This window comes from Haliotis rubra, unplaced genomic scaffold, assembly GCF_003918875.1.
Source record: "Haliotis rubra isolate DU_JTF1 unplaced genomic scaffold, ASM391887v1 Scf629, whole genome shotgun sequence".
NCBI classification, from domain to species: domain Eukaryota; kingdom Metazoa; phylum Mollusca; class Gastropoda; order Lepetellida; family Haliotidae; genus Haliotis; species Haliotis rubra.
This window is the reverse complement of record NW_025767334.1, coordinates 52,400-70,307: the sequence shown is the minus strand read 5'-3', so window position 1 is coordinate 70,307 and position 17,908 is coordinate 52,400. Positions and strand designations below refer to the sequence as shown.

General features: G+C 40.6%; 1 protein-coding gene across 1 annotated transcript; it reads left to right on the top strand.

Moving 5' to 3' along the window:
- Window positions 1–738: 738 nt before the first annotated feature.
- On the top strand, window positions 739–17,054 carry LOC124256462. Its single transcript, XM_046690452.1, has 2 exons — window positions 739–977; window positions 14,795–17,054. Exon 2 carries the CDS (start codon window positions 14,951–14,953, stop codon window positions 16,784–16,786), a length of 1,836 nt encoding a protein of 611 aa, XP_046546408.1. The 5' UTR covers window positions 739–977; window positions 14,795–14,950; the 3' UTR covers window positions 16,787–17,054.
- Window positions 17,055–17,908: the final 854 nt, after the last annotated feature.

The following is a 17,908-nucleotide window of genomic DNA, read 5'->3' as shown; positions in this document are numbered from 1 at the left end:
AGGATCGAACCCAGGTCTTCGGCGTAGCGAGTATACTCCTTATCCACTGAACCACCCGAACTGTCCCTTAATATATGGGATAAACGAATAGTAAACACTGGTCATCCAATATGTCAACGCCCAGAAACTGAATACGTCCACAAATATCTTCGAGATTTATACAAATATCTTCAATCTCAATTGTACAGGGACTTATTAGCGTTGCCTATCAAATTAAATGTCAAGGTCGTCAGCCATTTATTACCGTCACCGCCATCTGGCCGCTGACAGGTCAAGTCAACAGTCACTTGACAGGTCGCCAGGTCCGTTTAAAGCACCTGGCAAGTACGTCCTGGATACATACACGTTTTGCCAAAACAATATTTATAAGTAATGTACCCCAATATACCCGTCAGTAGCCTAAACACCCATAATTACCCCGTATACCGCCACCCAGGTCCCACAATTCTCCAACATTATAGCTCAAACATATCAGAATGGCATTTACACAGAACATTTATAGCTTTCGGCCATGTCAGGAAAGATTAACGCGCTCGCCAAAGCAAATTCACTAATTTCTTTTACCGTAAATAATTGCTCACTGGCAAAAGAATCGGCACAGCCGCGTGTTTGTTTGGGTTTAAAGATACCGCGCGCAGAGTGGCTGAAGTGAGACCTTCACTCAAGTCAAGCCGGGAAGTCGTCTGCTCAAGTGGAATAAATCTCTATGAGGAGCAGACGACAGGTTGAACACTCAATCCGGTGTGAACGAGGCTCTGACAGCGAGGAGACTCCGTCTGTTGGGATATATTCTAGATCAACGTAGACCCGTGACCTATTGGCTTTCCCGCAACGTGATTAAAGAGCACATGGCTGTGAGAGCAGCATGAGATGAAGGAAGTCAGTGTTTCATCATCTCACACAAATTGTCCTTGAAGTTCTTGGACACCCACCTGTATCGCAATCCATTGAGGTCTCACAACTCATCAAGTATACAGGTAAGTACTGAGCTTTCAAACGCTCGTTGGTAATATGTTAGATATGCATGTATACGTTCATACAGAGGAAATAGACTTATCACAATTAGAATATCTTGCTTATATACCTCCTGTTATCTTTATATCACAGAAATATTTATTTCAATATCTAAGAGCATGTATGTACCTTGTTATAGAAATACGGCTTTGTTTCAACATTACTAAGAGTAAAGAACATGATTTACCATACATTTCCTATAGTTCGATATTACCTTCGATATGAACAGGTAACTACGGTTGTAACGACCTCAAAGGGACCATTCATTTTAGTTCGTTATAACCGTTGTTTGCTATATGCATTATCTGTCAGTTGGTTTAAAGCGTGTTCGTTATAAACGTACTTCACTCTGTAAAGTAAGAGTGACATTACTATAAGAACCTACCAATGATCTAGGAATAGATTCGAGCTTGTCATAGTATTATGGGATCGGGTTCCTTTCATTCCATAAAGATTCTCAGTTTATCCAAATAAGTACGTGTGCTTTATATTACAATTAAGTCAATCTTCGGTTTACTTTGTATATTATTAAATATATTCATTGTACGCTGTGAAAATAATACAACACCGATTTTATTTCAAGAATAGTGTACTTTCTAATTGATGGTTTATGACATTTGAAAAAAAGTATTTAAAAAGAAAGTACATTATTTTAAAGAAATTTGTGTCAATTAAATACGTTGTAAATAAATGAAAGGGAAAAAATCCAAATTAATTTGTGTTTTAAATCTTTAATAACAATATTAATTTGTAATGTTTATTTTAAAAAGAAATGTCTCCGGGTCCAACAATGGCGTGTTGTTAATACGTAACTCAGCATACTGAACAATTAATATTGATTAAAGCTTTGTCAGTAACAGATCGTCCACTCGATACATACTGACGGTAGTTTGTTATTTTGTATTGTGTTCCTATAATATGCTCTACAGCATGCCATCGATTGCCCCGCAACCCAGCATGTACTGATCACCCCCGCTTACTATTGACGGCGATGTCAACAGGGTATTGACGGGGCAGGAGTAGTCGTCAAGTACCCCGGGTAGACAATTCCTAGAGTCGAGAGGGTGGAAGTTGCCGACCCTTTAGTAATGCATTCCATTTGTCCTAGTGAGCTGCCGCCACTAGACCTATAGTATACTTATCTTATACAAACACAGAGTGTAAATATATCACTGCTGGTACTTCGTAGCGCAATGCATTCATGGTCTTAGATTTACCGATCTGGATTACAGCGTTGGTAGTCGGTGACCCATGTCTTCGCCGTATGCACGATCATGGACCAGAGAAGTGTGTGTGTGTGTGTGTGTGTGTGTACAAAGCGGGCCTCGGGAGTGTGGTTACCGATGACATAAAATGCGACACGGAATAAAAATAGAGCATTCCTTTTTGATAAGTCTTTGTGACCTACAAATGACAACATGCTCAACAAGAAATGATATGTTTGAAAGATGAGAATTGTACAGTATAATAATTTGGAATTAACACCAAGGACCATGTGCACAAAGCGTTCTTAACTACATGTACACGACATCTGATAATACAGTGATCTGTTATCATGCGTCACACTCATGCCCATCTACAAATGACAGCATGCACAACAACTAAAATATATTTCTAAAATATATGGAATGTGACTACGGTACTTTGGAATCCAGACCAAGGACTGTATGCACAAACACTCCTCAATTACGTGTCTGATAACACTGTGGTATAATCTAAATTGTCAAACAACTTGAACCGTCGTTATACGTGACGTCAGATATGACGTCAGGTCTGTCAGCTGGAGAGGAGACCTCAAACTCATAATCATATCCTAAATCCAAATTGGGGCGGTGGGGTAGCCTAGTGGTTAAAACGTTGGCTCGTCACGCCGAAGACCTGGGTTCGAATCCCCACATGGGTACAATGTGTGGAGCCCATTCCTGGTGTTCCCCGCCGTGGTGTTGCTGGAATATTGCTAAAAGCGGCGTAAAACCAAACTCAGTCAGTCAGTCAGTCATTCCAAATTGAATACACTCGGCACTTTACGCGAAAGCAGTTCTGTTATAAACTGTAGCAGTACAAAAATACGCAGGGCCTATATCCGAATACATAAGCCTTTATATTGAATCAGTGGTCAACGCCCTTTAAATGGCCTATACCTGAATAGTATCCGTCTAGCAAAGTAAATATACTTGTCTATACCTGTATGTTACAATGCCTTCCATTGCATAAAACCACATTAACTGCTTTGTATATAAAACACGTACTGAATCTATACCTGGAAACTTTGATGTGCTGTGGCATATATATCAGGCTTATGCCTGAATGGTTATCATGGTACCGTTGCACAAAGCGACCTTAGCGCTACGCTAAGGTATGGGAGTTACCTTAGCGCTAAGATTGCTTTGTACAACGGCACCCTGCACCGTAACGCATATACGGCGCCTGTATCTTTAAAGTGGCATATACACAGGGGCATATATACCGGAACGATATTAGTTACTATGGTATGACCTGCTCTTACACCACGCCCAAACCAAAACAAGGGACTGAATAAAGATACACATACGGGTCCTATTCTTGAATGATGTACTAATTAACATATATATAGTATGACCAGAAATTATTGATAATTTTAGGAATATGTTTAATTGGATTTCTAGTATAAACAACCTTGACCAGCTATCAAGTGCTTGGTTTCATTCAAGAGCGACAACTCCGTTAATCCTTTTTCATTAGTTTGTGAAGAGTTATCCCCCTTTGTTTACTTGCTAGCAGACGACATTTTCAGTGATCCTCAGTATGGATGATTTAGAGAAGAGGAAGTTGATTTTAGAGTATTATAACAAGGACATCAGATCAGCTAAAGTGATTTCTAGTAGAACAGGCATCCCTTTGTCCACTGTTTATCGTGTTTTAAAAAATATTTCAAATGGATATGGCATTTAGCACCAGGGAGGCGCAGGGCAGGTAGGCCCAGAAAATTGACTGTCGGTGACAGGAGGCGGCTTGGTATTCTTGTTTCTAAAAGCAAACGAAGGAGTTTAGAAAACTTAAGGCTGGATAAGATTGATAGAGGAACTGTGGCTGTCTGTAAGGAGACAATTAGAACTGAGCTGCATGCAATGGGTTGGCAGAAAAGTCGAGGAATTGCATCACCGATCATGAAACCTGAACAAAAGGAGCAAAGGTTGAACTGGTGCTTAGAGCATAGAAATTTTAACTGGGACAGTGTGATTTTCTCAGATGAAAGTTCTGTGTGGCTGTTTCCTAATACACTGAAATTCTGGACCAAACAAACTGAAAAACCTTTGTATCAGCGCCCAAAGTACAGTCCGAATTTTAACGTGTGGGGTGGCATATCTGTGTTAGGGGCAACGCCCTCTCTGTATATTGAAGGGAATATGAACAGAGTGAGCGGTACATTGATATTCTCGAGGGACATTTACTTCCATCTGCTCACGTGTCCTATTGAAATGTTTGGATTTTCCAGCAAGACAACGACCCAAAACATCGTTCAAAGCATTCACAGGCCTGGTTTCGGACCCAAAATATGACATTATTAGATTGGCCAAGCTATAGCCCTGACCTAAATCCAATAGAAAATGTTTGGGGACTTATGAAGGAAAGTGTCAATAAGAAAAATCTGACAAATATTGCTGAAATGAAGGAAGAGGTGGTCCGGTATTGGGACAGCATGGACCACGACTTTCTAACTTCTTTGATCAGTAGTAGTATGCCCCGCTGCATTGAAGCCTGCATTGCTGCCCATGGTGACTTGACAAAATACTAACTGTTCACCTGTCTTTGAATCTGGAGTTATGTTCTGCTAATATTCACATTTAAAACGTGAGTAATGAGTGAAAAAAAATAAATTACAATCATTAAATTCTCAATAATTTCAGGTTGTACCATAACATTTCCCTGCACTATAGCACATACGCATGGCATATACCTGATCAATGCCTTGCACTTTTGCAATGCACTAAACCTACTCGAAAATGTGCTTCACACACAATCATCAACTCTGATAACACTGCGTGTATTTACACACCTCTCAACGCAAAACAAATTGACTTCAATTATGTCTCTGATTACGTTACCGGGGCAGAGGTCGCCTCCTGTGACTGTAAACAACTAGACAGTCACTTGCACAACACACTATCTTGACAGTATGACGGAGGATCGGCACACTCGCCCCACAAGACTAACTGTATGTCATGCATTATCTGATGACGAGTCCGACTACCCAAAATAAAGCCTCAAATTACATTTCCAGTCTTATCTTACCACCAAATTTCTCAGGAAATATCAGTAAACTAGACCTTTAAACTAGACCAGAAACGTTCGTAGCCCTAAGAACTCTTAACTTTGATCGTAGCTAATGGGTTAAGAATGGGCTTAAGAAGTTCGTCGGGCTACGAACGTTTCGAGAATAGCTGGCCAGTACACAAATGAGTGCATCATTTCTTCTTTAAATCTATTCCAGTAACCTATTTATTTCTTTATAAATATTGGTAAAAATTCGGTGAAGTCTCCAAAACTATAGCAAATCTAGATTTCGTTAGTTTTAGGAAAATGTATTTTCTGTTTATTCGGGGTATTTTGCAAATTTACATGTTCTCTAGTTCACAGTGTATAAATATATTCATGTTTCAAAGATAACGGGCTAGCCATACTCTCCAAATCCACTGACTTCATGGTTTTAACGATTTAATCCTTCCATCTTCTTTTTCATTTACCAGTTACTTGTCCAAAAACTGCCAACCAACATTTATACATAGGCGCTCTTAATTCTTATTAATTCGGTTAGCCATCTTCTTTTTGGCATTTCAGCAGAAGACCCGGTCTGAAAACATGGCCACATTGCTACATTTATACCCCGCCGTGATATTGCTGGAATATTGCTAAAAGCGGCGTAAAACCAAACTTACTCACTCACTCACTCACTCTTAGTTAATGGCTATTAATGTGCCCATCTTGTGGAATACAACGTGTGTTTAGATCAAAAGTAATGGAATCGTGTGTAGTATAAAACCTACATGATGATCAGAAGAATATTAAAATAACATGGTTCTGTGTTCAAGCTATCAACCACTAAAAAGATAAACTATGGAGCAGGAACGGCTGTGATAATATATATCACTCACTCACTCACTCTTCCCAATCGCCCATCAACTCACTCACTCACTCATACCCCAATATTCCCAATCACCCATCAAGTCACTCACTCACTCTCACTCACTCACTCACTCATTCACGCTCACTACACGCACATTAAATGGGTATAGTTCTACCCAGTTCTCCCCTACGACCAGCATTCCCCGACTACCCTGAACTACCAGCTTTCCGTGTTTCGTTACCTGTTATCGTGAGGTTCATTATTAATACACTCGTCCACACAAATAACATTACAAATAGGGGAGCAATCTTCATTACTGTCAAAATGACGGCTTGTCATGCAACGTAGTGATTCAAGTAACAAGTGAGTCGATCTCGTTCTGACGGTGGGGTGGGATACATGTCGTCATATCTGGGACTGAAACCAGAGGGGTTATCTTCAAGTCAGTGTACTCCTATCAACTATGATTGTGCATGCCAACTGCATACCTTTGATTCAAGTTCGAACTGACATTTCAGGAACGACATGGCCCATAGTCGGTTTAAGAAGTCACAGAGTGCCATAGTATATACAGGGGGTAGATGGCACTGTTTCGTCTAGTTGATAATGTCTAGTCAATTTTGTTCAGTTTTTATATTTATCACATCTTAACCAGATAACTACAAGTACAGATTTTGTTTTGTCTATTTTCTCTTTTATATTTTAATCATCTTTGTGTTATCGATCTGGTAATGATCTTGTTCGATTATACAGATAATAGATAATGACCGGGGCTGCTACGAACACACCATGAGGTTAATATGATACATATCACGAATATAGGGTATCAGATATGGACATTTATTTATGAATACTGTGTGATTAATATCAAGGAATTAGAATAAGCATGTCATGTAATTGTTCAGGTTGATTCGTTTTGTAATGTACACAAGCAATGCATTCAAATGCTTTTAGCTTTGACAGTACCATCACTTGGCAAAATGACACACGCTACTGCATGGATTCTATTCCAGTTTGCTTGTTTCACTTTGATAAATAACAGACAAGCTCCAAGTTACAAATACTCTTTTAAAAATTATTGATACAGATAAATAATTGATTATCGTAATCACGAATAATGAATTGAATTCATGAAGGGGTACGTCTCGATTCACCGGATACGTCAACCGTAATAGCCCTAACAATTACATATTTTTATTAAATTGAAACTCTAAGTATTAGTTTACTAACTGAAATGCAATATAATCTCAGATCTTTATTTATGCATTATAAATTCAATATAATCTCAGATCTTTATTTATGCATTATAAATTAAATTTATATTAAATTCATTTAAGTCTATACTAGACATTAAATGTCATATATTTGTTTTTATAAAATCCTATAATCTGTAATCATCTATTACAGTGCATGTTGTAAATAATTAACCTTCCTCAAAAGCAATATATTTATATGAGTCATGACAACCAAACCAACACCTATACGAGTCCTGTTTAAACATTTAATAGAAATTACACAGAGAGTTAAAGGCGAAAGCCACCTTTTTCACAAGCCAAACCGCAATGAAGAATGCGTGAGGCCGCTGTTCAGACGTTGTTCATTGAAGCTGCTTTGTGTTGTGTAGGTGACATTGAGCATTGACAAATTGAACGAGAGAAGTACAGTCTTGTGGAGACATTTGATACGTACACACAGTCTTCAATAGCTTGTTCGACTAGGTGAATATATACCTATACCAACCATGATCTTATATATAAATAGAAAGGATTGATAAAAGCCTTTACATGGCGGCCCCTATTCAAGGCGCACCGTTGATACTGTAATCCTTGGAATAAACACGTTTATGTCTTTGAAACCAGAGAGACGCTGCATCATGTGATGGTGAGTATCTGATCTAACTTGATTCAAATCTGTCTTTACCACCAGAGATAATCTTCTGTTGATTAATTTACGTCCTGATTCAGTCCCACGTGGACTTGGAGAAGTCTTTTGTGATCTAGGTATTGGCGTGAAGGGTGTTATTGTCACATGTGGCCAGGTGTTAATTGGTATGGTGATATGACCTTCTACCTGTACGTGTTTTGAGACAATGGGGACAGGACAGAGGAAAGGTGTGAATGCTCTTTCAAAGTTGGGGATCGAAACGAAGTCGATATTTAACGTATGTTCACAGTAAAGACATGTTATGAAATGCTTGTTCTTCAACAATGAAATGAGAACTAAAATAGTCGTGTCAATATAGATATTAGGAAACGCTTAAACAAACAAATATAAATCAATATCATGCATAAAGCCTTGCACCACTTTAACCCTACCACTGCCAACTCCAGTTCATTCCAATACCCTTATAGCTTCTCACTCACTCACTCACTCACTCACTCACTTCACCAACTTCCTTTCATCTTACAGCACACGTTCCCACCCTTACTCTTATGCTTCCATCCATCATTACCCAACGATCTGGTTATAACGGTACTTATGATCACCGACCACGCCCCAACTGGTCGAATTAAGTAATTAAGTCTACGGGCATATAAAGCTACCTGTGTTAATGTGCTTGACCAGTTCCCTCATAGAACGGATAACAGGAATAATTTAATAACAATTGTAATGTTATCAATCTGGAGCACCCTAATAATAATAACATAATATTTCTGTCATCATCATCATCATCATCATCATCATCATCATCATCATCATCATCATCATCATCATCATCATATGTAGTAGCAGTAGAAGTAGCAGTAGCAGGAGCAGAAGTCGTAGTGGTAGCAGTAGTAGTAGTGGTGGTGGTGATGGTAGAACCCTGATAGTTTAGAAAAAGCATCGGTGCCCCGCCCTTCGAAACATTCACAACATCAATATAACCTCTGCATCAGTAACGTCATTACCCACCCATCGGCATCTAGGAGCGTCAGCTGGCTCCACGCCATGCCGCAGTCCATACATCACAAGGCAGTCACAGAGAACGACGTCCTTTGTGTGGATCAATATACATAAAACGAAGCGGACGTCATCACTACCACAACATCGATATAAACTGATTGTAACACAGCGTAAGTTGCATTACACACATGCACATTATTACCCATTTTCTGTTATTTAGTGTAAGCATGTTTACGTAGTGGCATTTAACCAAATAATTATATATTCTGATCTGGTTTGTTCAAGCTGCGTTACTGGAGTAACATGCAACAACAAGCCCATTCTTGCGGTTTCAGGAACATGATGTTTCCAGGGCATATTCCCTGGGTGTGGGCGTTGGGGTAGCCTAGTGGTTAAAGCGTTCGCTCGTCACGCCGAAGACCCTAGTTCGAATCCCCACATGGGTATAATATGTGAAGCCCATTTCTGGTGTCTCCTGCCTTGATATTGCTGGAATATTGCTAAAAGCGGCGTAAAACCAAACTCACTCACTCACTCACACTAGGTGTTCCAGGGAGAAGAATTATGTTATTAATATGTTTCACATTCCATTTCAATGATACAATGTACAAGAAAGGCGTCCTGTGTCTGATCACAATATCAGTACTGGCTACCGAACAGTTATCGCCATATTTTAGCGATATTCACAAAATTACTCTATTAAATTAATGCAACAGAATTAATTATGATACTTAAATAGCCATTCACCGATGTGTCCAACCAGTTCACTGCCGCCGATTGTGTTTTTGTATATAACCCGAAGGAAGAGAATCACGGCAGTATAAATAGATGTTTTCTCACAACTATCTGTAACAGTTATCGCCATTTCAGAATTTATCATGTCATGCGTGAAATAATATATATTTATATCATACAGTCACCTCGAATAGTTGATTGTGCGACTATTTGAGTGTTTCTTTACAGTAGATTGATAGGGAATGGAACAATTATTGACTTGTGAACTTGAACTTGCTATTATATAGGTCGTGGGACATCCCCCCGACAAAGTTGAAATAATTATTAGGATTCATAACCTTATCTTTAATTTTTCTTATGTTACTTCACGTGAAGAATTTTCTGGTGCTGTCCTTTATTGTTGTCAAATACCGTGGGAAAAATGTCGGAATTTTAATTGACCGGAACTGCGCACGTGTGATACTCATGGGATAACTGTTCGCCAGCCAGTACCAGTGTTACATTAAGCACTATAAGTGTACCTAACTCACAATATCTAAACTATAAATGTTGCGGTTTAAAAGTTGTTGATTGGTGGTTCTTTAAACGAAATTACTCTTTCATTGATCAGTATCGAGCAGTTTGGGGAAAACTGACGCTATCGTTTTAAGACACCAGTCATGTTTGAGTCCATTTGATCCTTCCGCGACTAATCTCTGTGACTAAGCACTCAATAGTAGTCGGGAAGAAATAATAATAGTACTTATAACCTTTAATCGAACAAGAACCAGTTCAACAAAAGCGACCTTAGCGCTCCAAATGTCGCGGGTCTATGAGTTAATGTATATGGCTTGGTTTGATTTGCTTGACCTGGAATGTCAAAAGGAATATAGTTATATTTAAATCAACCATTTGATTTTTCAGCTTTGTATGCCACTTCCTAATAAAAGAAACTTCATTCATGGATTTTTAGTTACAACACGTGGAAACCATAGAAACAGCTCTATGTCTATCCTTGTGGTGTTTTGGGGCTTCATCATTATAAACATCTATGCAACATTTGGGGTGGGACATTTTGGTTAAAAAAAATAGGCATCTCCATGGGTACTTTCTGTATTCTCCTTTTTGCTAATTTACATATAAACGCACGTGTACTGTAAATTCTGCTCGGATTGGAAAAATAGCCAAGAAGCTAAAGTGCAACTACATGTATGACAATGATGATATGATGTCGTTCAGTATCCACCAACTATACAAGATGCTTTCCCTGATTCACCCACCAGAACTAGAAGGAGTGGGTGTATTTCTATTTTACACTACTTTTAGCAATATTCCAACAATATCACAGAGGGACACTAGAAATGGTCTTCACACATTGTAACGATTTAGGGAATCAAACCCGGTTTTTCAGCGTGACAAGCGAATGCTTTAACCACTAGGCTACCCCATCGGCCCCGATTATATTACAAGAATGTGTTCATGAATCATTGTCAATTAGTGATAAGATCAGATATTCTGGAAAAGGTCAAGGTATTCTGTCCTATCAGTGGCATCAGTCACAAACACATGCAAAGGCAGGTCAGTTTTTCGGAAACACAAAACAAATTTTTCAAGTCAAACTTGAATTGAGCAACATTGCTGTCACTAATGAGTAACATCTGGAAATGCGTGCAGCCATGGGATAGTGAGTTTACATTTACGCCGCTTTTGGCAATATTCCAGCAACATTACACAAGAAATAGACTTCACACATTGTACCCAAGCAGTGAGGGAGTAAGGATATACTCCAAACGTTATGTTCCTCATAATAAGGGGCGGTGGGGTAGCCTAGTGGTTAAGGCGTTCGCTCGTCACGTCGAAGACCCGGGTTCGATTCCCCACATGGGTACAATGTGTTAAGCCCATTTCTGGTGTTCCCCGCCGTGATATTGCTGGAATATTGCTAAAAGCGGCGTAAAACCAAACTCACTCACTCACTCCTCATAATAAAGACGTTGACATCCATAAAAACCCACTTCCTCATGTGTATCAATTCTAAATGCCATTCGGGGCGGTGGGGTAGCCTAGTGGTTAAAGCGTTGGCTCGTCACGCCGAAGACCCGGGTTCGAATCCCCACATGGGTACAACGAGTGAAGCCCATTTCTGGTGTCCCCCCGCCATGATGTTGCTGGAATATTGCTAAAATCGGCGTAAAACCAAACTCAGTCAGTCAGTCTAAATGCCATTCAAATGCCTAATATAATCTGAATCGTAAAACCTAGCTGGGACAACTCATAAGTATGGAATGGGTTTGGTTGCTTTTAAGAATACAGGGATCACGAAGATCGATTTGGTAAACTAGGACACGGTTCGCATTCTGTCAATTATGCCACGTTGCCATATGAACCGAAACATTGACGCGTTCAGTCCTCTCCAGATGATTGCAAACGGGTGTTTTAGACACATCTATACAATTAAAGGTATATATAGACGATTGTCATATAAACACAGCACTGATGATATACATAGTTCTTTGGGGATCAATCAATTTATTGTCCCTTCGCAATCAAACTGCTAAAAATATATCGCAGTTAACAAATCACAATATCATTTCGGCTTGAAGATACGAACAATATCTTTGATTTGGTCAGTCACAACAGACTGAGTTTTTTTTATCGATGAGGATATTCAGTACTTTCTGTCACAATGAACCAGACTAGCAGTCACCCAGTCAAAACTTTTTTAATTTCCAGGATTCCAAGAACATGAAACAAGTTTAATTTTGTAATACAAACCATAATAGCGACTTGAAACTATGATCGTTTGTAAAACAACTTTTATCCTAAGTTAAATAAAAAAAATGAGATTTAAATGTTCAATTTGCAAGGTCAAATTATGAGGATTCGCAATCTTAATTTCGCTTTATTTGAGTGATATTCATCGGTACGTTTTCGCTGCAAACAGACTATAGTTTTAGTGTCATTTAATAACTGAATATGAATGAAGACAGAATATGAGAAAATTAGTTTCAGGAAAGGTCTTCTGCCTTCCGGTGCAGGTACAAGTACCTTTATGTCACTTCTACCAGAAAGGAAATTCCTATGGGAATGCAGAAACATCCAATCGGAGAGTACGTCCTAATTTTGGTAAATACAAACAAAAGTCAGCGCACGTAGAAATCGCTGTTGCTGATTTATTTAGATCGCTGACTTAGTGTGCGGGCGATTGGGTGCCTGACTCTGAGAAGTGTGGGTCGAGTTCCGGATGGGCTCTGTGACATTATCAAAACGTTATTTAGATGTAAAGACAAACAGCACTGATACGATGCCTGCATGAACGACGCCGCAGACTGATCGCTCCTGCCTTACCAATATCAACATGTCGTGGGTTCGGCTTAACATTTGCCAAATGTTCCAATTGATTTGAGTCATCCCCTCAATTAATTAAAATTCATTAACATAATTAAAATTATTTTGTGGCTAAAATATTGAATAACCACCATTTATGTAACCATAAATGGAAGTTAGCAATCAGTGAGTTATGAATTATTTTGTATTTTACCAACTTCGGATTCACTTAATCTACAGAAACACCTTGTGGTTCGAAATTGTATTTCGATTCTTCAGCATCATAATGCAGCGACTTCACTTTTATCTCCCGATTGTCATTCATTAGCACCACCACCCATTACCCTATAGCCTGTAACATACTAAATGTTCGGAAAATACTCACACATAAAGTCTAGCCTTTAACCAGTAATACCGAAGGTCAGGTATATGTCAAAGCAACCCACGTCTCGCGGTGAGCCGACGTCACAGAGACCGCAGTTAATCCTTTCCTGCAGTCGATATACTGTGATGGTCAATCGCTACCCTCCAGCTCACGATCTATACAGCTTAGTTAGCAGCTTGCATATACTTCACCGGGTCCGTCACTTTCATCAAGGTTTAACCTGAGAGGTTACATACACATACTTACGCTTGGATCGTCAGCCACAAGGGTAGACACACAGGTAAGTTAACTGATAACTCTGATGTAGGAGATTTCAACCTGTTATTTATCAATGTCACAATTAGTAATTATGGGTCTTTGATACTTAGCTGAGTTTTCTTGTTTTCCTCTTCTTGTTTTTGATGTTGCTGTTGTGGGGGTTACAAAATCACAATATCAACGTAATGCAACTTGCGTCTGATAGTTTTCATTTTATTTGGTCGTTGTATATTTACGTTTCCTTTTTAATATCACCATGGGTATACGGAATCAAAATAGATTCTGGTATCGTGTACTTGAAATTGTCGATCTTTAAGAAGGTAAACGTGAAGATTCGGCTGTTAGAATTGATCTTCAGCAACCCATGCTTGTCGTAAGAGGCGACTAACGGGATCGGGTGGTCAGGCTCGTTGACTTGGTTGACACATGTCATCGATTCCCAATTCCGAAGATCGATGCTCATGCTGTTGATGACTGGATTGTCTGGCCCAGACTCGATTATTTACAGACCGGCAACATATAGCTGGAATATTGCTGAGTGCGCCGTTAAACAACAAATCAGCCAACCAACTTTAACAGAGAATACGAGTGAATTGCAATACTTGGGTGAAAGATAAAGTCATCAGAAACATATTCCCAAATTTTCAATTAAAAATTATGCATAATTATGTTTTAATCGCGAAAACAGTTTCTGTAAATCTCAGCTTCGGCCATTATGCATATTTCGATGGAACCCACGTGACCTCTCCGCTCGTGACGTCAAATGTGCCTGGAGTCCGCCATATTGCCAAAGACCAAGCGCTACAGTAGTACAAATCGTGTTGTTTCTGTCGTTTTTTTAAACGGTACGATGGTGTATTGCGTTGCCTGGGGTGTTGGCAAAGTGACTGTGTGTCGGAACCCGATGCCAGGAATCTTTGCATTGGTTATTCACCACTGGTTTGCTCATTATTCACAAGTCGTTGTGATGCATTTGGAACATTTATTAATACTACGGCAATAAGCAACAAGTATCCATTCACAGTTTAATGTCACTACAAATACACTTACAACGTCATTCTAAGGTAGGATTGGTGCAAAGTTTATGGAAAGCTTTCATGTTGCAGATGACGTCGCTGTTGTCCTGTCACTTACGACCCTGAGGGAGACACAAGGCTGTAGTCATGTCGCGGACACAACGCACTGCTAGAGAAGCAGGAGATGCCCCTGCCGTCCCTCTCTAGTTACCACTGCTACAGGACATCACAGGCTCGAACCAAGTGATGTCCACATCTGCAGCAGACAAAGAGGATGATCCAACCACTGCTCGTGTCAACATTGCTCGCCTCTCCCAGAACGAGGCTCTGTCGCTCCTGCAACAGTACAACAGTATCGTTGTTGATGACCCCACGGGGCCCCAGACTCTGCCACACATCAAGATTGCCATGAGGTCAGGAGGGGCGAGGGCTGTGCCCGTGAGGGAGAGGATCACCACAAAAAGTCTGGAAAGAGTTGACAGACCTGGAGCGATGTATTTCACTGAAGGTCTTAGTTCGATCAGTAAATTCAAGGAGCCTCTTCTGGCCATGCACAGACGAGACATTTTAGGTGCTAACATGCCAGACACGGTCAGGTTAGCCCGTGAAAGAAGTCATGTTACCATCGGTGTCAACTCTTACCGTCCTCGTAGGCAGAGACATGGGCCCCGGGGTCCCAGGAACATGGGGGTGAAAAGCATGGTTCTTGAGCCGGGGTCAGTGACAGCAAGTCAGATAACGGCACCTCTTGTACTGCCCCAGAATGCAGACATGACGAATGCATGGGAAGAAAGGTCTGTTGGAAACGAGAGCCGGATTGCCCGGATGTTAAAAAGGATTGAAGAGAGGTATGGAAAGGATGTGGTTGACCACGCCCTCCCTTCTACTCCAAGTGTCCAGTCCGTGGAGTTTTACACATCGTCACCGACTGTGACAACACCGGTAAGAACGCCGAGAAGAACTCCGGTTAAGGAAGCAAAACCCACCCAAACCAGCCTCAAGGTAGTGTCCATTGGACAGTCTCTTTCGGACCTACACCCAAAACCCCGACTCCCTGTGAACATCCCAAAACAAAGCAAGAACACAAACTATGATCAAATAGAGCGATACAAACAGCATGTGACGGATAAAAAACAGAGTCGGTTTGAGATCAGATACAAGGCAATGAAGGAACATAAACCTGGACTTCACTTCCCGTACGGGTCAGAGAAAAAGTCATTTTTCGGACAGGTTAAACCAAAGGCTAGCATTAAAAAGAAACGTCAGATAGTTGTATCGCTTACAGATATCACTGGGACCCCAGACCAAGATGAGGCTGTGTCTGATGAGGAACGAAAGAAGCCTGAACCAAAGAAATCACAAAAGGGAACATTTAATGTGGAGGGAGTGAAGGGTGTTGGGAAAGATCAAAGATTGTGGTCCCCGTCAAGTGTCAGTACAGCAGCATCAGTAGTCAACCCTCCCCCCAGTGTTGAGGCCGGCCTGTATGACCTGGAGCTTCCACACACCAGAGACCCAGCAGCTATGTTTACAGTTGAAGAGGAAGGTGGTGGAGAGACTTCAAGACTACAGGCCCCAGCAGAACATCTTTCTGACGGAAACGATTCTACGGTGTCTAGTTCTCTTCTAAGCGTTCCATTTGTAGCTGCGGGGAAGGAACGTCGTCCACAAGAGGATTTGATGTGGGGAGAACGTCCTCCTAGAAGAGATAACCCCGTGGATGAAGATGTTCTATCCACATCGAGGCAAGTGCAGCCTTCTTCGGAGGTTAAGGTCACAAACATTGAACTTTATCCGGGGTCAGAGCACCGATCTCGACCTACCATCAGCGTCAGTGACAGTGACGAGGTGGAGGCTGACATTCAGAAACAGAAAGAGTCGGGGCCAGAACTCCACAGTAAAGAGGTGGAATCAAACATTAAGGTACTGACAAATGAACACATTAAGTTAAGTGATGAGCATGATCACGACACAAGGAGTGAATCTAGATCCAAGGACAAGTCACCCGCTGTGTCTGTGCACAACCAAAGCATCACGTTCATTTCGCCACTCGAGACACAGGCAAATGCCAAGCGGCAATAAACCTGATTGGGCGTATTCACAGGGTCGTAATTCATTTGTGATGATGCCATCGTTTTTGTGCATCGTTTTTATGACAGTGATAATGATTCTTTATGGGACAGGATCCTGCTGCCTGCACATGTCACAATGTGCCTAGAAGTAACAGTCTGCGTGATGTGGAGTGTTGCATTGCAAGAGCTAAGAGTAACTTAACTGATACTATATTACAGTATCAAAGCTGTGATAGGACAGCGTTAGACACAATGATTGTGTAAATACAGTTGCATATAAATCCTAAAATAACAAATATATTATATAAACTGTTGTATCTGTCGTTTTGTAGACTGCAATCTTTCCTGGTCGCGGTGATAATTGATGATCAGGGTTCAAATTGGTCCTCAGCAACACTAGACTGACTGACTGAGTTTGGTTTTACGCCGCTTTTAGCAATATTCCAGCAATATCACGGCGGGGGACACCAGAAATGGACTTAACTCATTGTGCCCATGTGGGGATTCGAACCGGGTCTTCGGCGTGACGAGCCAACGCTTTAACCACTAGACTACCCCACCGCCCCTGCAACACTAGAACAACCTATGTGTGTGTCGACTAACTGGATCGGTCATGCTCGCTGACTTGTTTGATGCATCGTATCACAATTGGGTAGATTAATGTTCATGATATTAAACACTAGACTGTCAGGTCCAGACACAATTATTTACATACCGCCGCCATTTAGCTGGAATATTGCAGGGTGATTCTTAACAAAGGAGAATACACACCTGAGGGGCATTCTCGTTCTAACATTACGTATCCTTAAAGTTAATAGGCTTTTCACACCACTTCAATCACACATGCTAAGGTCAGTTTGATGTCCTCGATAGATTGAATACGGACACCCACTAGCCTTCAGCTATAAGCGAGTTCAACTAGATTACGCGGATCCCAGTCGATAAAACCATCCGAAGTAGATTTCAATATATTATCTGCACTAGTAATCAATACGTTCACGTTTCCTACTGGTATCTACTGAACGTCTTTTGAAAATGCATACATGAGAACGACCGCGTTTACATTCATTGACCTTCAGGTACGTTTTAACGACACTAGCTGATGACCCTGTGTGAAAATACCTGTGATAAA